The sequence below is a fragment of the Rattus norvegicus genome, chromosome 5 (genome assembly GCF_021556685.1).
Source record: "Rattus norvegicus strain SHRSP/BbbUtx chromosome 5, alternate assembly SHRSP_T2T, whole genome shotgun sequence".
NCBI lineage: Eukaryota > Metazoa > Chordata > Mammalia > Rodentia > Muridae > Rattus > Rattus norvegicus.
The window spans coordinates 104,452,290-104,473,351 of record NC_141538.1 but is presented as its reverse complement, the minus strand read 5'-3'; the positions used below and the strand labels follow the sequence as shown (position 1 = coordinate 104,473,351).

The 21,062-nt window shown below is 40.8% G+C and overlaps 1 protein-coding gene across 11 annotated transcripts in view; it reads left to right on the top strand.

The window, feature by feature from the left end:
* Bnc2 (basonuclin zinc finger protein 2) overlaps window positions 1-21,062 on the top strand; it is a 401,546-nt gene that overhangs the window by 269,690 nt on the left and 110,794 nt on the right. For all 11 annotated transcript variants that reach the window (NM_001415824.2, NM_001106666.4, XM_087548057.1 and 8 more), the window contains 1 exon segment: window positions 7,815-8,050. In NM_001415824.2, the coding sequence (NP_001402753.1) occupies window positions 7,815-8,050 (236 nt within the window).

The following is a 21,062-nucleotide window of genomic DNA, read 5'->3' as shown; positions in this document are numbered from 1 at the left end:
TGTGTGTGTTGGGGGGTGAGGTTCAGGAAGGGTTTCTCTGTGTAGCCCTGGCTGTTGTGAAACTTCCTTTGCAGATCAAGGTGGCCTTGAAGTCAGAGATCTGCCTGCCTCTGCCTCCTGAGTGCTGGGATTAGAGGTGTGCGCCACCCTGTCCCGCTGTTTGTTTGTGTATTTTGAAGACTTTTTGCTGTCCTTTATTAAGTGGGCCTGCATCTTCACTATTTTGTCTTGAAACGTAACACGGAGCCGTAAACACCCATTTAGTGACCAGATATTAAAGTGCTTGGAAATCAGTGGGAACCCACTTTGGTTGAAACACAAGCTTCATGGCAGACAATTATGCTAGAGAGAGAAAAACAATCCTGATCAATGGTATTTGGTGTGTTTAATGTATGCATATGCATGACGTGCATGCATGCATGTGTGCATGTATATAGGGGGTGTGCATGGCACATATATGCATATATGCCCAGGCAAGAGTATGTATTGAAGTCAAGGTGTGAGTTGTGAGAAAAGACTGAGAGAGTAATATATACCTTTCAGAGACCTGTCATGTCTCAGTTAGGAAAGTGACTTGGCTTTACTGTACTAGACAAGTAGGAGGGAAACACCAAAACCTAGTAAAAACCATTGCCGTAATGAGGGCATGAGGGTCCAGACACCTGTTTTGAAGTGGTAGAAGTTAGATTCGAAAGAAGGAATTGACCAAGACAAACTGCAATGGGACTAATAAGCGATTGATTATGCAAGAGAGCAAGAAGCAATTAGAGCTGGTTTTGTATGTTATTGGGAGATAATGTTCAGAGAGGAAAGCAGTTTCAACAAGACAGAATCTGGTGTCTGCAGTTATTAGCTCAGCGGTGTAAAGCCACCCATTGAAGGATGAGGCCGACACAAGTTCTTGCTTTGCTTAGTGGGACGTTAGATAATTTTACTGCTTCTTTTGAATTTACATCATTTACAAACAGAGCATCCCGAAGGGAAAACAGCACGCTCAAGTAAGGTGGACTTGAAAGAGCGTGGCCACGTTTCTTAGTCCTAGCTGAGCAATACAGCTCAATTATGTGCTTATATTTAAGAGCATGGAGTTGAGTTTACAGAATTTTGCAAGGATAGCTGGATACCTTGGGGCAGATTAACACCTAAGGGTAGCATGAGAGGCTACCTCCCTGGAAACCTGATGCTTTCTTTGCCTCTCGGTAGATTTCCCCTGCAAATCGGAATGTCCCAGTCATCTGTACCTCTGCTTCATGTTCATACCAAGCATATTCCGCCCCTGCTTCCCGGCTTGACCTTTGTTCTACCCTTTCCACTTGGAGTTAAGGTATCACCCTTCAAGCTGCAGGAGTGTTATACCTGAAAGAATGTTGAGGCCCAAGAGCACTCATAACATTGTCATATGCCTTGCCACTCTTGTCAAGCAACTGGTGGTGCAGCTGGTCTTGGAGCCCTGAGAGACTGAGTTAAGAGACTCTTTCCTTAATCTGGAAAGCAGCAGTAACTTCTACACTCTAAAGCATTGCTGTAAGGCAGTGCCCTGAACTTTAATCTTTATTTCCAGCTGTCTTTTCCCAGATAGCATTACCATAAAGGTTCATTTCAAGACTCTTCTGATCAAGCCTACCATGTGTGTACAGTAAAATTAAAAAAAGTATCTATATGTATAACATCTTATTTTTTTAAGTTTTAGTCATCACTGCAGATAAAATAAAAATCATATGAATATTAATGTTCATGATTTATTAAACAAAGAGTAGATTATCTGTCAGGGAAATAGATGAAACTGTAAGTTGTTTCTTCACAAATTGTCCATGAATGCATAGTGCTTAGAAGAAACAAGTTAACCGCTGTCTGTGTTTTGTTTTGTTTTGTTTTGTTTTTCTTTTCTTTTTTTTTCGGAGCTGGGGACCGAACCCAGGGCCTTGCTCTTGCTAGGCAAGCGCTCTATCACTGAACTAAATCCCCAACCCCGTCTGTGTTGTTTTCTACAGTTATCAATGTAACTCTTGAAACGCCTGGCATATGTACAAGTATTTGTTCACTTTTCTGAGCTTTTAACGAGAGAAGGTGCAGCTTGCTAAAAATTAACATTTGGGTTATTACATATTTATTTTCATACCATTTTATTAATACTAACACAGTCTGTTAGTCTCTAGTCTCTAATAGGACATATTATAAACTTCATACAATTAAATAAGCTCTGAATAGTGATCATTGAAATCAGTTTGGGGTATATTTGTATGTGGTGTACTCATGTGTGTGCTCATCTGTGAGTGTGTGTTTGTGCGTACCAGACATTTTGAAGTAAATGTTTTATGTCATTGGATTGCATAGGTGGTAACTACCTTATTGAGTGGTAATCACAGTTTCTGAAAGAAATTATGTGAAAATTATGTCTACAGATTTTATCCAGTGTGTTTTGAAAATCATAATTTAACTGGATTTAGAGAGTGAGCATTACTTATGTGGAGTGCTTTTCTGCACTCCTAAAGACCTGTCCTAGGGACAAGTAACCTTGAGGATAGTAAGAGCTTAGCCTGAATACTCAGGGAGTTGCCCATTATTGGACACTCTTCAGTGTGCACTGTAGATGAGTGCCTTTGTGAGAATCACCCAACATTAGTCCTCACACTTAACCTGCTCCTTCTGGGCCCCAAGACTGTGCATGCAGCTCCATGACTGGGGCTGTTTTAGCTCCTTTAGCTCCTCTTATTCACAGAAGCCGTGTATCATGTCTCCTATGCTAAAAGCAAACACACACACATCAAACACACACACACACACAAAAACCCCTGCTGCTTTAAGTAAACTTCTACACTTTTGTCAGATTTTAACATGCAAGATTAAAAATTTCATTTGTAGAACGTTTAATATTTTCTGTGCCCTAGTAACAACAACAGCAACAAAATTAGAAACTTTCTATAGACTTTGCTTGTTAGGATAAAAGCTTATAGTCTTCCCTTCTAACCTTTTGAACCATCTCTACTCTTTTGCTTCTATGGTTACTCAGGTCTCTTACACCCTTTTGGTGGGGTGGAGTAGAATCCTGGCCAGCAACATCAGCATCTTGTGAAAACTTGATAGACATGCAGTCTTGGTTGCAGTGAATAAGGGAGTCTAGGGGAACTGGCCCCATTCTCCGTGGTCTCACGTGGTCTCCGTGGTCTTTGGGTGGTTCTGGTACACACCGTGACCGAGAACCTCTGCCTTGACTCCACCTACCCGTATTACTCACCTGCTAGCATCCTAATTCACTTAGAGGACTCTGCCTTGTTCTTTCTCCTTGTTATCTCAGAACATCGATCAAGTCCCTTACAGCATTTACAGCTCCGGCATTTGTCTATCTTTGAAGATGGAGGCTACAACATAAATTACTTTTCATCTACATAGAGCACCTTCTCCGCGGTGTGTTACTAAGTGCTGATGAGCATGTGAGTGTATGCATGGATGAAGGACAGCATTTTAGGAGGAGTCGGGATCAATAAGGTCAGCTGCTGTAGAGAGATCACGGAGAATAATGAATGAAAAATCTATTGGATTTCACAGTACGGCAGGTGTTGGTGACCTTTGAAATGCTTGCTTCAGCAGAGTGATGGGCAGGAAGCCCAGATGGCTGAAAGTTAGGGGCGTCCAACATGATAAGGACTTACACGTTTCCTGTTGACTGTTTATCTGAACATTTAGAAACAGAATTTTTCTGGGTGAAGTTACTGAATGGCCTTTTTTTGGTTGGTAACCTAATTCCATTGAGTTATTAATTCCTGTGATCTTAGGGGATATAGTCACTGTAACATGATGTATTTCTAATTTTAAAATTCAATAAAATGCTATGAACCCTAAAATGATATAGGACATTCAGTAAGTGCTTAAACGGCCATTTCCCTGCTTGTCCACCCTATGATTATTTTTCTTTACTTACGCTGTTGCAGACGTCACTCTGTGTGTTATAAAAGGTGAACTTCTTTAGAACATTTCTCATCCCAGTCATGACGGAAGTTAGGAATTTTATTTGGACTGAGGGGATATACCTTTAGTTGAACCAGGCGGTAAATTCGAAATTGCATGGTATCTACCTAGAGGTGTTCCCCAAAATGTAGTTGAATCAGTAACAGGGTCTTTAAACAGTAATTGAGATATGGACGAGAAACAGAATTTCTGACATTAATTTTTAGTTTCTATTTGAGAGAGAGAGAGAGAGAGAGAGAGAGAGAGAGAGAGAGAGAGAGGATGATTGATTGATTGATTATTGGACTCATGTACCCAAAAATTTTAAGGATGATACATTCTTGGTCTCAAGAAAATCACTAATATCAGCATGTGGTATTACTCTTTTACAGAGTATAATATTGTCCAACTCATTCAACTCATATGATTCCCATTTATTAGCACTTTGCCAGTTATGAATTAAGAGAAAAAGAGAATTCCCACTATTTGTAACTAAAATATGGAATCTGATCTTACAGTCCATCAGTCTACTGTTGTGACCAGGGAATAGGACACACACACTCGCTTGTCCTCAATGGCCTCACTCATGCCTCTAACCACCCAGGAGTTAGGCCTGAGTCTTCCCACATTTTGGGAGATCGTGGAATTCAGCAGAGCCCAGCTCTGGGTCACACATTTTATTTCACTTAAAAGACAAACTTCTTAACTTTTATGTCTGTAAATGTTATCAAAATTTGTTGACTTAGCTGTGTGTGGTGGCATACGGCTTTTATACCAGAACTCAGGAGGCAGAGGCAGGCCGACCTCAGAGCTAGCATGGTCTAACACAGAAGGTTCTAAGGCAGTGAGGGTGACCTAAATGCTGTCTCTGAACAAACTCCTTGGTGACTCTATACAAACTGGGACTGTAAAACAGACTTCCTCGGTATAGCGTAGAGCCTTAACACAGAATGATTGTCTGCAGTGCTGTGTTCAGGCTGAAATCATGGCTGATATCCTCAAGCCACGCTGTTTACTTTCCACATCCTTATCTATGTCTCATCTCTGAGACTCTTGAGAGCCTTCTTTTGGTGGCCTACTTGGGCTTGTCATTACTACTACTGACTTACTAGCCAAACATCTTCTGCACTAGGGTCTGAAGCTGGCCCTATGCCTGTCTGTGGAAATAAAGTTTTAGTGGGACACACACCACACACACACATACACACACACACACGCATGCACACACACACACACACACACACACACACGCACTCACACACACACACACCAGCCTTCCTTCAATACTCTAATGCATAAACGACTAATTGTTAAAGAAAAGTTTTGCAGCTTATGAAGTAGTTACTAACTGTCAGGCCCTTGTAGAATAAGCCGTGAGCTCTGTTGTACATATTGGCTTGTCACACTATTCCTACTTGTTTACATCAGACACATTTATGTAGAATGACCATAAACTATTGAGGTAGTTAAGTAAGTAAACGTGCTTGCCCCCAGTCCTGATGATAAACTTAGTCCAATCTCCAGGGCCCTCGTGGTAGAAGAAAATTCCTATTAGCCATATTCTGACCACTACCTGAGATGTACATGCTCACAAAAAAAATGTAAAAAAAATTAAATAAACATCAGGAAATAACTTTATATCTCCTAAGATATTTAGAGAGGAATATTTTGTCTTCTATATTTTACTCATGTTTTTACCATTCTGTAAAAATTCCTGCCCCCTCCCACTCTTTTCCCATTCAGTCCCTTTCTCTTTGAAATTACCAGCCTCTTTAGCCTCGGAAGCTAGGATAACACTTTTCCCTCAGCCACCGAGCTCATCTGAACCTAAGTCTGCATTCACTTTGCAAAGATGCTCGGTGCCAAACCCATGCATAAGATCCGAGATTTGGTGTTATACTCTTTCTCTGTGATCCTTTCAGCTACTCATCTGGTGTGGTCAGAGCCCAAACAGGCTTGCTTGGTGGGGGTATGGGAGGGCTGATGAAGGGAAGTGGAGGAGGAGCTAGTTTCCCCTTTCTTCCTGGCTCATGCTGGGCTCCAAGTGCATCAGCTGCTCACCACCAGGCCGCATAGTCAGGCTGAACTTGAAGCACAAGATAGTAACGCTCCTGCCGTCTGCAGCCTAAATGCCCTGCGGAGTGAGAGGAGACTTCAATCTGCAAGCTTGTGAATCCCTTATCTTTCCCAAACGTTAAATTAATTTTTAAAGCTATTTATTCAAAGTTGACTTAACCACCAGAATAGGAGAGATCAGACAAATCAGCTGCAAGAAATGAAGTGTGGGGAAACCCGAACTCTTTGACAAAGTATTCCTGGGAGTAAATGTGTTGAATGAAGCCAGCGGGTAAATGATAAGGGCCTTCACACTGTGGATGTAAGAAAGCAATTTATCAAGAGTACATGAACTCTCTGGTGGCTTCAAGTCAGGAGGAAATGAGAGCGGAGGAGGAGGAGCCCTAAAAAATACATTAGAAATACTTAAAAAAAAAACCCTCTGTGTGCATGCTCTTTTGAATCTCTCCATTATTATGCGTAAGTGTTGGTATGTTTAAATTGGGGTTGTTCAGCTTTCGTTTGGGCTGTTGGCAATACCGCTGTGGGGTAAAGTGTTAGAGAGAAAGCATTTGATGCAGGCTCCTCAGTAGCTTAGAGTCCGCAGGAACCTTGAGTAATCTCAGATGTAGCCATGACTTAAGGCAGAACATTGTCTGAACCTATTTGTCTCACTCAGGAGGCTAGATGACTATCTCTCTGGATTACAGTGTTTGCACTCTTACTCTCTAGGGCACATGGGTATAATTCCGACAGTTCATTGCAACACCTTCCGTGTCCTTTTGAGAAGTTCTGGGTGCCTTTCAGGAGCCATCTCTTGAATTTTGCTGAATCCCCTGAGCCCTGTGACTGAGACTTACATCACCTTCATCGACATGGAGAATCTGGAGCCACATACTCTGTTTTCAGCAGCGGGCTTCCCAGTAATTCAGATATGGATGGGAAATAAACCTTATGATCTTATCTTAAGGTTTTTAACGTTAGAGGGGAGATGAATTTTGTAGGATTGAGGAGAAGACAGTTACTGAAATGTGAACAGTATTTACTCTAAAAATGGCCATCCTCAGCTTTCTCCACGAGATAATTCCATTAGCTAAAATCACAGATACTCCCAGTTGTAGTCATTTGTTTTTAGTTTCATCTGACACCCTTGGAAGAACACTTAACAGAAGTAAGCGAGTAACTTCCAGGCATCAAGCTAGTGAAGACAAAATGATCCCATAGGCAAACATGAGAGAACTTTGGAGAACAAAAGTTTCAGAAAAATCTCCCTTAGGTAATTTAAGTTGTAATTTTTAGCAGTTCACACAACTGTCAACTTTCCTCATTCTTTCTGAGTAAGGTTTTGTTGTGGTTGTGATTGTGGTTGATTTTGTTGATGACTTTTCTGTGTAGCCCAAGCTGGGCTTGAATTCTCCTCTTTATCAGTCCCCCCAGTACCAAGATTACAAGGACACAGTCTTCACCTCACCAGGTTTGAATGAGGCCTTTTACCCTATAACTTAAAATTTAGATGGTCTTCTGCAAATAAATTAGTCATGTTTTTAGAAAAAGCCACAATCACTAAGAAAAAAAACCCTTAGTGCTTTTCTTTCTGTAAGTCAAATGTTTTATCTGACATTGTCTGTGATTTATAAGTACTAAATCATAGGGTGCCAAGCAGGAAGTCAGGCCTCTTGCTTCAAAATCTACGGTCATGAGCTATATGTCAAAATGGAGCCTGGAGAGCATCCAGTAATGCTTCTAACTTTTTTTTTGTCCTTTCTGTCTTTTTATCCTACTCCGTCTCCGGGACATTGGTGTGATGACCACAGCCTTGGATAAACTCAGCACACAGCACCTATACCACCCCACTCAAGTGGAGATTGTGCAGTCCAACGTAGTGTTTGACATCAGCAGCTTGATGCTCTACGGGACGCAGGCAGTGCCTGTGCGGCTAAAGATACTGCTAGACCGGCTCTTCAGTGTCCTGAAGCAAGAGGAGGTGCTGCACATTCTCCACGGCCTGGGCTGGACCCTGCGGGACTATGTCCGAGGATACATCCTTCAGGTAGGAAGGGATCTGAGTACTGCGTCTGGCTCAACTCTCGATGGGTTGAGTGAGAATGGTGGCTACATCTGTTTTGCTTCTTCCTCTCACACAACCAGAGAGGTGTCTTCTTCCTCTCCTTGGGTCAGGGAGTAGGAACAGGGAGAGTTCCCTCTGTAGGCTCCTGTCAGGCCTTAGTAGAATGTAGTTGAATGGAAAAGTAGCCTGTTGACTAGTGTTACTTTATATGTACCTTTGAATGCAACTCTTCCCTCCAGAGTGAGCTTATTTCCCAGGGTAAGCCTTACTGTCTTTGAGTTGAGTGGTGAACTTTGAGAATCTGACATTACTCTCCAGCTGGGTTCATGAAGGTATTTCTCATGCCCAGGAAGCAAGGTACCTTTGAATGTTGTGAACCCTTGAACTTTATTGTATCTTCGCCCAGATCCAGGAAAGAACGGTAACCTGCATAAAGTCACTGTCTGCATATTTTGCCAACTCTCATGTTGTAGGTTCAGAGCTCTTGGTACTGTGGAAAATGTACACGTGGATGGATGTAGGTTTGACCACCCTATGTCCTGGAGCACCTCCCTTGTATCAGTGTCACTGGTAATGTGGTAGGGCTTCTGGATTTATTTGGGAAATGTATAGCCTCTGCCTTATCATCAACACCCTATCTCTCACTACCTTTTTAGTGCTATGCCATAGGTCATTTTGTTTCTGATATTTATTAATATCTATCTGCCTTCCTTAATCGTTGAAGGGTAACTGTTGAGATCACCATGCTGAGAGACCCCTGGATCCAAAATCTGGATGATGCAAGACTAACTTATATTGAAGGAAATGTCAGTTGGGAAAGGTAGAATCTTAAGTTTTCTTTTTTGAAGGTTCCTATGGAGATATTTTTAGAACTGATCTCTTTGAAAGAAAAATGTTTATGGCTGTGCCTGCCCTGTAGAGTACCTTAGATATAACTGATATTTATGATCTGAGCCACCCCCTATAAAATTTAAGTCCTCAACTCCCGAATACACAGATTATACAGAGACTCTATTGAGTGGAGATGCTCCAGTCTCTCCATGTTTTGATCTGGGATGAGAACATACAAATTCATGTGATTCTTTTACATGGTTCTTCTACACATCAGCGACAACAGAACGGGCATAAAAATAAAGGTAGAAAAACGGCCTGTCTCCTCCATGATAGAACAGTTTCTTAGTTTACTAAGAGCCTCCGCTTGAGAAGCACAGAAGCGTTGGCCCTCAGAACATGAACTGAGTGTGACAATAATTATATATGCTATTTTTAGTTCATGTTGCTTCCTTTTTTGTTGCTGTGGGAAGACTCCATGACCAAGAAGACTTTAACTTGGCTTATAATTCCTGAGGGTGAATCTCTTTAAAGGTAGAGACAGCGGGTAGTACACATGGCAGAAGGAGCAGAAAGCTGAATGGTCACATCTTAGCCACAAACACAAAACAGAGAGAGCATAACCAGAAACAGCAAGAGTCCTTAAACTCTCGAAGCTTACCTCAGTGACATGCCTTCTCCAGCAAGGCCACACTTCCTAAACTTTCCTAAACAGTACCTCCACCTGGACATCCCGTGTTTAAATGTGTGAGCCTGTAGGAGACAGTCTCATTCAGGGTCCCACAGTTTTAAGAAGTATGTTAGCTTTTCTCTCTCACACTCCACATAAGACTATTTCAGCAAGGTACTGACCTTGATGGGTGGATGAGTCATAAGAGCCAGGGAATATGAAGGGATGGGTGACCCAGGATGAACTAGGACAAAGAAAATGTGGGACCCTTTTCACCATCTCTGCTTACACTGGCTCTGAGACCCTTGGAGTACCAGATCTCTCGTGAGTGAGTATTTGCCACGTGATCATTAACGGTTTTTTTTTTTTGGTGGGGGGGATTTTTTTCCTTACAAGAAACAAACAAACAAAAAAATCTCTTACACGTCTCCCTAGCATCGTTAGCTTAGCCGTTTTCCTTTATTCAAAACCTATCAAATAACATCTTCACAGGCACCACTGTGAGGCTTGCTGCTGCCATCAATACTGTGTTTCAACACTGTGGCTGGGGGTTGTTTTTGTTGCTGTTTTGTTTTGTTTTGTTTTTTTTTTTTGCCTCAGACAGTGGTAACATATGTATTCTGTCTTTCTGTTCTAACAAGTAGATATGTGCGTGGCTACACTGGTTTGCCATCATAGCAACTCTACAATAATTCCTGTCACATTTTGATATCAATTAATAGACAACCTTATAGCGCTGCTGTTTTCTACTGCTACGATTTCACCAGAAGTTTCGTAAAATTATAAGATAATTACTTAGGTAATAATTTTCCCAAAATTTTATTATGGCTCTTCAGGATAGAAAATATACTTCTTTCAAATATATTGTAGATTTCATTTTGTATCAGATATAGTTGCAAGAGAGGTATCAAAGCAGAAGACAGCAGAAAGCCTCAAAACAATACATAGAAATCCTCTTATTAGGAAAGGAAATGATACATAAAATGCTAAGTATACTGCTATTTTAATATAATTATAATTAATTTTCATTAATATAAATGTTGAGAAGTCTCAAATTTTAATGTGTCATTTCTTAAGAGTCTAGAATTGATATTTTCAGAAAAAATATAGATTTTTGCATATTAGAGAAACTCTCAGCTTAGTTTCTGTCTTCTTTTATTGATAGAATTGATGTAATATTGATTTTCTTTAAATGGCATGTTCTGTCATTTAACATTTATCATATACTTCTTTGGTGTAAAACAGTTCTAGGGTTAGAATAGGAGCAAAAAGGTTGCAGGGCACAAAAACCTTAAAGAATACTTTCTGAGAAAAATACTCATTTTGTAAAAGACGAAAGGAGTTGTGCTATAAAAACAGCCCCTTTCTTTTAAAGGTGGTTCCTGATTACTGGCCAGTACTTTAGAATTATGTGTGGTAATGATAAGGTATGCACAAATGACTTTGACTATAATTACATGTAACTTTTTTTTTGTACAGGTAGACTATAAAATGTTCATCTGAGAGCTGGGGAACCCTGTAATGCACCATTAGTGTACAAGTCATTTTATCTGGCTAAAACTCAATTGTCTTGTAGCCCTCAAGGCATCAATTTTAGCACCATTGCTCTCAACAACAGTATATTGAATATTATGTCAGTTAAAGGAGAGTAATTATCAAGGCAAGTTAGGGTGGCTGTTAGTCTTACCACATATTGACTTGGTTAGCAGTTGGCTATAGATTGTGTTACTGGGCAAATAAAGATATACGGTAAGTTGAACTGGTCACGCCAGGATATTAATCTAAGTCTCTGTGGACCCAAACCTAATTTTTTTATGTATATCTGAGTACTTCTATCTTTAGCAAGAGTTTTGAAAGTGGAAGAGACTATTTCATCCTTTTTTTTAACTGGGAACGTATAGTTGCAGGGGAAGAGCAGGTCATCTAAAATTCGATGAAAGCTGTCATTTGTATATGACGTGCAGAGAAAGGGGGACATAACAGGAAAGCCACAGAGGCATTGAGGTATCTGTTAAAGCTTGGGGTATCTGTTAAAGAGCCTTTCACTTAGGTGGTACCTATAGGCCAGCCATTCAAGTGTAAACTGAATAGCATAAATTGGACCACAACCACATAAGAAGGTGGGCCACTTCCTAGAGGTGAAAATCTCAGTGACCTCCCGTGTGGTTGCAAAAACCTTCATTCAGAAAGGAGAGCTGGAACACATTCCAGAAAAGTAAGATGGGAATATCCATTTAAATGCTAAAATGTATGTTCGAAGGAGCCTATAATTTCTGCAACCACAGAATAACAATGGTTGTTAATGCAGGTCATCCTCTAAAGACACATTTATTCACAGTCAGTAAAAACGGTGGCCTGCACTCTTGTCCGAGCCTCATTTCCTTTCTGTCTCTGAATTACCATAGTTGAATTTAGTCATTTAAAAGTTAAAATGTTCACAAAGCCTCCCTTTAACTTGAACATGTGGCTAACGTGTCTGGATGCGTGTTCCATCCTGTCTTCAGAGAACTCCCCACTTGTAAGCGAGTCCTTCCAGAATTCTCAGAACCAGTTCAGTCTTTCTGAATAATTAGCAGAGTGTCAGCAGCCAGTGAGCAGAGGCTCGGCGACGCACATCATAAGTCACCTGGGCCACGTGGCTCTAGCATTTCTCAGACTACCATCTTCTGAGCGGTCTAGCTTTTGGTTCCAGAGGAACCCCCGTGGATCCCTCCCTGAGCACTTCCTGGTTCACGGTAGCACAATAAAACCTCTGAGGGCTTTGGGAAGAAGTAAACTTAAAAACACCCGTAAGAAGCTTTTCCCCAACTCTCACTAATGCCTAACTTTTTGTCAGGTTCATCCAAAGAATTCAGTTCTGGAACACACTTACCTCTTCCTTAGCATAGGGTCCACTTAGGCTTTCAAACCCCTGTTGTTCTGCCTGTGTGGGTAATTTCTTCTACAGGAGTAAGATGAAATCCAGCTTTCACCAGTACTAGCTGAAACAATGGAGCCCTTCCTTTTCTGGTGTTATTTTGTCTCACGACTGTTCCCTACAAGCTCACACTACAGTTTAAATGCAATCAGCTGTTAAATGTGTCTCCTACCGTTGCTCTAAGTATGACAAATTCACTCAGTCCATATCAGTTACAAGGGGATATTCTTAAACTTAGGATAGCTTGATGCTTTACTACAGAACTCCTGCCATAGTCAGTCGTTTCAGTCGGTCGGCGGATCCGTAGCATTTCTTCTGACTTTGTAGGGACTGACTGTAGGTACAGCTGTGCCTTTACAGGTCGTCAGAAGTAAAAGCTTCCACACTGCCTAGCCAAAGGCCTGTGCAAAATGAACGTTTTCTGGTGTTTGGGTGGTAGGAAATGTCAATATTAAACAAACATATTTATATTAGCCCATTGGAAGTAAATTCACATGTTTGTTTCTGAATCCCCATCCACCCCTCTTACAGTTACTTTCAGTAAATTAACACGATGCATTGAAGGCTGTAGGGGTTCCATGGCTTTTCGGTGATCACAAGAACTTCAGATTGACACAATAGTGTGTAGTAAGCTTCCTGAAGATGACAACCACGTATCTCCTGTTACCCTCTCAGGACACATGTTCCCTGTGGGAATGCAGATTCATGGGTCAGATTCCTGGCTTAATCGGGAGTATGAGATTAGGCCTGTGCCTTTATTTAACACGAGTCTCTCACCCATAGAACAGCATAATAACAGTACCTCACAGCTTTGTTGTGAGGATAAGACAGTGTACATGGGGGGGTGGTGGTACTAAATCCAGCCAACAATAACTGCTGATACGATGGTGAAGATAATGATCAATTATCAGTTATTATAGCCTGTGGCCTACCAGCTCATTTTAGTTCATAAAATAGCCTTGAATTCCGGAATTCCTTTTGTTTTCTTGTTTGTTTATTTATTAGTTTGTTTGTTTGTTTGTTTTTTGAGATAGGGTTTTCATGTATACCCTGGCTGTCCTAGAACTTGCTCTGTAGACCAGACTGTTCTGGAACTCAGAGACCTGCCTGCCTCTACCTCCCAAGTGCTGGGGTTTAAAGGGATGCACCATCAGCAACTACCTAATCCTGGAATTCTATATCTCACTATGCCCCTTAGAGCGGAATGCCTTTCCAGCCACTCAGACACAAAGATCATAACGTCTCTGCTGTAAATATGTCACATGCACATGAACACACACACACACACACACACAGTTGAATGTATTTGAATTTGAATGAGAGCAGGAGAGAACAGTGGCAGACACTGGACTCTGCGATTGGACAAGCACGGTATAAACCTCGGCGTCACCTTTGACAGCTGTTGTATCTAAGAGAGATACAACGTATCACTCTCAGTTTCTTCATCTATAAACGCTGTAGTAAAATGAAACTGTATTTAAGTATCTCACACCTTAACTGGTCTGTGGCACACTTTAGTAATAAGTATTACCTTGTGCGTGTCCACATGTGTGCCTTTTTAAAGAAATGGTTTATGCTGTAAGGCACTGCTTTTACTACTTTTTTATCTCTATTTCATCAGCACTTCCTGAGTCCCTAGCGCAGAATAAGTGAAAGTTGTTAGAAATCGTTGGAGTAGGCCTCCGTATGAAATGAAGGTTATAGGCCAGGGAGTGTAGCTCAGTGATAGAGCACTTACCTAGCACTTGACTAGCACCTTGAGTTCGGTTCCCAGCACTAGAAAATAAAATAGGCAGATTTTAGAATAAGTATCAACTAGCCTCACAAACTTTTAGGGAATTCCAGGAGCATAAAGAAGAAAGTACCTGTTCGTAGTTCACTTAAGTAGCCTTTTAATCAGCTAATTGCTATGTAGAGACCACCAGGTCAGGTCTTGCCAAAAACACACAGGACAATGAGCGAGGCAGCCTCGATCGCAGGATGGGATGGAAGTTATGATGAAAGCTCAGAGAATGTGCAAATGACTTAAAGCAGGAGTGATTTGATAAAGTTAGGATGATTGCCATGGTCCATGAGAAGTTATCTTTGTGTCCTGTCACTGACGTGGTAGCCTTTCTCAGAGAGGACGAGCACACACAGTGATCAAGAAGAGCACGGTTGTGCACAAGACAGATGATCTGGGGCAGTGTCCCATGCTTAAATCGTTTGTTTTCTTCAGAGCACCTGAGCCATCTACAAACATTATCCTGGCAATCCTCCCAGCCTTCCTATTAAAAAGATAGTTTGGGAGACTGCTATCTCTCGTTTTAAAGTCACCATGGCTAAAGGCCTTAGGCAGACTTGGAGCTGGAGGTCGGATACAGAGAGTTTGAATCCCCTGGCAAAGCTCTGACTATCCGAACAGTAATAACACAGTCGTTAGATGTAACAATGCAGCCTGGCATTTTGTACTCAGAGCTAAAACGAAAAAGCTCTCCCTTTACCCTTGTGTCGTAGAGCCAACGAGCTCACCAAAGAGCACACCAGATTCTGAGGTGGAGCACCATGATCAGGAGTAGGGCCTGTGTGTGTAACGTAGAAAGAGGCTTCATGAGGAGAAGCAGAAGTGAGTCTGCTTTCCTTTGATAAGAACCAACTTAAGTTTATGTGAAGACATATTCGTTGCTGCTGCTGCTGCTGCTGCTGCTGTTGTTGTTGTTGCTGTTGTTGTTGCTGTTGTTGTTGTTCATTGAGATCCTGTAGAACAGGCTGGCTTCAACTCTGATCTGCCTGCCTCTGCCTCCCAAGGCCTGGGATTACAGCTGTGCACACCACCACCACAACAGCCTGCGCTTCATTTAGATGGCATTGATTAAACTGTTGTCTCTGGAGAAGCACTCTTACACATTCTTTATTGAATTTAAAACAGACAGCTCCTGAACCGTGTGGGGTTAAACCTCAAGCCAACCCCCAATTTTCTAACTGCCAAAATGACATGTCCACAAGTCCCATTTTCTTGGTGGCGTCGACTTAGAAGAACTTTCAGAACAGTCGGGCAGCACTGTAACTAACTTCCTGGCGAAGCCCAGCAAATGTACTTTCATAGGCAGGTCAGTCTTTTGTCCCTGTCGGCACCCATAGGTTTCAGGAACAGCACGCAGTCCATGGTTCTACTGTGCCATCCATTTCATTCGAGCCACTATATTCTTTTCTGACATTCTCCTCATTTTGTGACTCGCGATGAGGCACGAGGAGGTTTTCATGGCCAGGTTCCACTGTGCTTTTTTGCCTCACATCTCAAACACTGATGGTTGAAGCTGTGAAGGTATAGGAGAGGTAGAAATGAGATAAGGATGTGCGGAGGCTTTGGAAGCTTTTACTAAGTCCGTACAGATGAGACAAAAGTAACTGAAGATACATTTGTTTGATTCATGTATGATATTGGCACATGCAATGCTGGCAGTGATTAGAAAACAGAGTGTGTGCCAATATGTTTGCTAATAGAGTCAGAGTGACCCCTATCAAGTGAAATTAGTCTGCGCAGACCTGTTGATATAGACCGTTCTTAGGAAAAAGAAGTGTACTGTTTCTCCATAGAAAGGATGGGGCAAACCTTTTTGCATACAGGAAGAATAATGCATTTGAAAGGGATGTGAATAAGGTTATGGGGGAGCTGGTTTCACTTGGCTGTCAACGTTGAGCATGGGCATTTGTCTGATGTTCCATATCACTAACTACCCCTTCCTGCTTGCTTGCTTTCCTTCTCCCCCCACAACTACGTCTTTCTCAGGAATGTAGTTCTAATGGTTCACTAATCCAGCATTTGTTTTTTTTATAAATAATTTACTTTGTAAATAATTACCTTATCACTGTGGTCCAGGTCGCATCTGGGAAGTGTTTCCACTTAGTGCGCTCATCGGTGACAATGGAGTGCTGTGTTTACTCTTGTCCACCTGCCCTCTGCCGCTTGTTCTTCTTTGCAGAAAGGAGACTTAAGCCATCTATCAGAGTTGGAAGGTAGGCGACTCAGTGATAAGCATACATTACAACAGTGGACTGCCTTGAGGACACCAAAATAGAAAGCAGAGAACCCACGAGAGAATGGCTCCTGCTCAGGGGGTGTTTGCCATGCAGAATTCATCACGTGTCTCCCGTGTGATTCTTACATTCTTACGTAGAGACCCCAGAACAACATGCTTTTGACTCTGAGAGCCAGGGCTTCTTTATTGTTCTGTACTTTTCTCTGACAAAGCCATAATAACAGTCAGCAGCAGCTTTCTAGTCACTGTGAGTAATGTGGTTTTGTATTTTCTATTTTTATTTTAATATGCTTTCTCTACTGTGGATTTTTTGTTTTGTTTTGTGTTAAAATTAGTGTTAAGCAAATGCAGGAATTCAGACTGTGGTGTTCTGCGTTTTTCTTTTCTTTTTTCTTTCTTTTTTTTTTCTTTTTCTTTTTCTTTTTTTTTTTTTTTTTTTTGCAGTACAGCTCTAAAGGAAGCCTCTGTCAACAATAAGCACTTCTGTGTCCTTAGAGTGGGAGGGACATAGACCACTAACATTGGCTCCTGAACATAGCAACCCAGACTTTAAAGAAATTGGCGTGTAAATAACAGGATAGCCTTTGTTTCCAGAGTACCTGCTCATATTAGATCTGTTTACTCAGAGTTTGTTGATAAGACACGAATTGGCAAGTCAGAGAAGCACCTTAAATTGACTCATTTATTTGCTTGTTTTTAAATATACAGCCACAGTCGGAAGTTTTAAATGAACAATAAGATATGTTCAGATTCCTCTTGAGAGAGTAATTAAGAGCTCCTTGTCTCTGTGCTGTCGTCTCTGCCAGAATTTGAGTTCATGCGGAGTATGTTCCATTGAGTCAGCCATCACTGTCTCAGCGGTCGGATTGCTGTCCCACGCACTGACATGTGAGGGAATGTCTATCTTGCAGTAGCCATGGGCCTCTGCCAGATTTTGAGATCTGAAGGGTCAGTGCTGGGAGCCTTTCAATTCTGAATTGGGGTTCCAATTTATAATAGCAGAGTCAGGGAGGCCAGTTGAATCTGTGGCCAACACCATGGCTTAAAAAAAAATAAATTTTCCTCCCTTTCCTTTCTCAAGGTGCTTTATTACTTTAAAATATGAGTATCTCTGTCCATTGATCCTCTGGTGACTTTCCGCTGGATTCAGATTGTGGTTTCTTAGGTGAAAAGGTCAGCGTGTTATTCATTCAGCTGCACATCGATGGAGATTAACCGGAAGCAGTTCAGGACATGTGGACGTTGCCAGGCGCAGGGTACCTGAAGGAGGTGTATTTCTCTCGTCCCTGGCCTTTACTTCCTCAGCCATAGAAAGAGGACACCCTGTCTGCCGGGAGTGGGGGAGGGTCTTCCTTGGCAGCGTTTTAACTGCTGCAAATCCATGGCCATAGGGTGCATAGGAGCCCTCGAGAACCGAGCATGTCACCTCTGTAACATCACCTGATTTAGTGCTTTTCCTCGGGTCTTCAGTGTCTCAGGGGGCCTTTTTCCCTTGCAGCACTGATCTTTCAATGAGGTGCTAGTGTCTGTCCTGGGCAATAACAAGGAAAAACCATGAAGTGTGAACAGCTCTTATTAGGGGGTAAATGTCATTAACGCTTTTGTAGCCATGCTCTTGTCAAGACGGTGACTCACTGAAGCCTTCCTTTAGATCACAGGAGCAGAGTTTCAGATGCTGAAGTTTTACATTTTAATTAAGCAAAGCCATTAGCCCCATTCACTTGCTTTTTTTTCTTTCTTTCTTTCTTTCTTTCTTTCTTTCTTTCTTTCTTTCTTTCTTTCTTTTTTTTTTGTAATCAGCTATGCCTGCTGCCTTTGAACAGTCCTCTAAAATAAGGCTGGAAGAACTTGTTACTGGAAATTATTTTAAGGCCTTGAAAAACAGTTGCTCTAAATCAAAGTTTTGGGTAATTTTGGTACCCAGGTACCAGGTGCCCCTTGCAGTTTCGAGGTTTTAGATGCACAGACCTATGTGTTCATATAAAATGCATGTTTATATTTGATATGGGAAAAGACTAGCATGTCAAGCTTGTGAGTCGAAATTAACAACATACTTAAAGCATCTAACATCTAAATAGTGGTTTTATTTTCTCTACATACACAGAAGCATTTCAGTGATCATTAATTTCCTACATATAAATTTCTAAGTTTTTTTGAAGCAAAAAAAAAAATTACAGGCAAGAACTTGCTTTATTTCGTTCCTTCTGTTAGTCACACAGTGGTTTATATTTAATATAAACCACTATATTATATATATTATAGCTTTGTATTGCAAAATTCCATGAAAATAGTTACATGGTAGAAGAATGAGAGAAATAAAGTATTTTTATCTAGTATTAAATTTTAATACAGAAATTGTAAACATTGTTAAAATATGGGAAGTAAATCCAGAAAAGTTAGGGGCAAGTTAGAAATAAAATTAATTATCTGATGCTTGTTGCTAACTTAAAATACATAATTTAATATGCTTTTTATTTTAGAGTATAATTTTAATAATTTGTTCTTTTGCCCTTTTTAAGATTACATTTTATGGATTTTATTTTTTGGCTTTTCTTTTCTACTTTTCTTACTTATTTGTAAGAGTGAAGAAAATGGGTTCATTTAACAGACACTTACTTAAGTGGCTACTGTTTACAGGGGCCAATCAGGTAGGGTGTCCCTGTTTTAGCTTTCAGTGGCGGAAGCTGACTTAGACCAACAAAGGAGAACAGTCAGTAGCTGCATTTTGTAGTGACTGTAGAAGCCAGATCTATAGCTAGGACATAAGCTAGGACATGTGTGAATGGGTTCTTTGGACATATTTCCAACTTGCTTACAAGGTCAGTCCCCAAAACAAACAAACAAACAAACAAACAAAAACAACAAATCCCAAACCACAGAATTAAGCCTTCCTCAGATCCCTTGGTGAAACAAAAGTAGCTTCCCACCCCACCCTACTTTTTGAATTATGATATCTATTTTCTTTTGATTTAATTAGATTTTGCTGTCTGTTATGCAATCTCCACCTATTTATTAAATTATAGAAGTTAGCAAGGATTTATTTCCTGTCTGTTATTTAACTTTTGAGTGATTTTTCAAGTTAATCTACCTTGACTGTAAAGTTCCTATTTCGGGGAGAATGCAGAGGTGACCCATTGGAGCTCAGGGAGGCCCATGTGTATAACCCCCTGAGAAGTCACTCATTCAGAAGAGGTGATCTTGGTGGAACTGCTTCTGCCAGTGCCACATGGGGAATAATTGAATCGATTAAAAATGTGTATGTTTTACATTAATTGAAAGTGTGCATTCATATAAAAACATAAACTTTCTAAGAAGTATACATTCGGTTTGTTGTTAGTTCCCTTTGCTCAGTGTGTGGAATTTTAGTCCATCTGAACCTTATTACTTGGGTTCATGTATGTGCATGTAATTAGAAAGTGACAGTCTAGTGCCTGTGGGAGGTTCCTAGAGGAAGTACTCTCACATTTGGGGAACTGTGAGAAGAGACTTTAAATAGCACCATCTGCCTTGCCTGCCGCTTTCTCTCTCTCCTACCTTACACCTGGATCCAGACTGTTAATATACAAATTATACTTCCTAAGTTTCACATTTTGGGATGACTTTGCTGCCTAGAGAATCAGAGTTATCAAAGATGTACAGTCACACATCATGAATGATTTTCAAGGCAGCAGGTGGAGGAAGCTTTAGTGTACTATATTTTCATATACAAGAGTATTTGTGCTCTGAAAGGGGCACACGAACGGGTGGTAACTCCTCTTGAAAGGGAGGTGCTTTGTCAAAGAATGCTGTAGAGGGGGGAGTTCATTTATCATTTATTTGCCAGAGGATATCCCTTTGAAAGTCCAAACACCATCCTCAGGATGAGTCGTGGTCTCCCAGACCTAAGGAGTGTTTGAGAGTTTAAATTTCCCAAGTGTTTAAAACTTCCCTATACCATGGTCAAATGTCTTGTCATGAGTTTGGTTGCCATTATTTTAGTCAGATTTGGGTTTTTGATATGATTTCTGGGTTGTATTTCTTGATGAATTTACATGATTCCAGAAAGTCAAGATGGCAGAATTAAATGCCAGTGTCACTTGGTGACTGAACATGTTATTTCTGTCCAGCGTTCTTTCATTCTTGTGACATCTACATGTTTTTACTCTCACCTTCACCTACCTCAGTAGTGAGGAAGGTTTGTGAGGGCGATGTGCTTTCTAATGAGTTTTAGGGAGACTGAACACACTTATGTATTGAATAACTTCGCACCTTTGTAGTATGTTTCGAATAGGTAGCACTATAATTCAAATATGTGGTTTAGAATGGCATTCATCAAACTAAAGCATACTTTCCTGTGGAATAAATATATGAGTGTTATGAAGATGTTCCCCATCTAAAGTATTTTAAAATTTAAGGAATTAGATCAAATCTGAAACATCTAAATGTGTTTAAACTATTTTTCTGTTTAGAAAAAAATTCTGTGAAGTGTGATTCAGTTTTCTATTTTATAGGGCTTATGAGTGTGATATAAATTAGTAAATTTTGTAGAACCTAATATATTAATAACACTGTATTTAC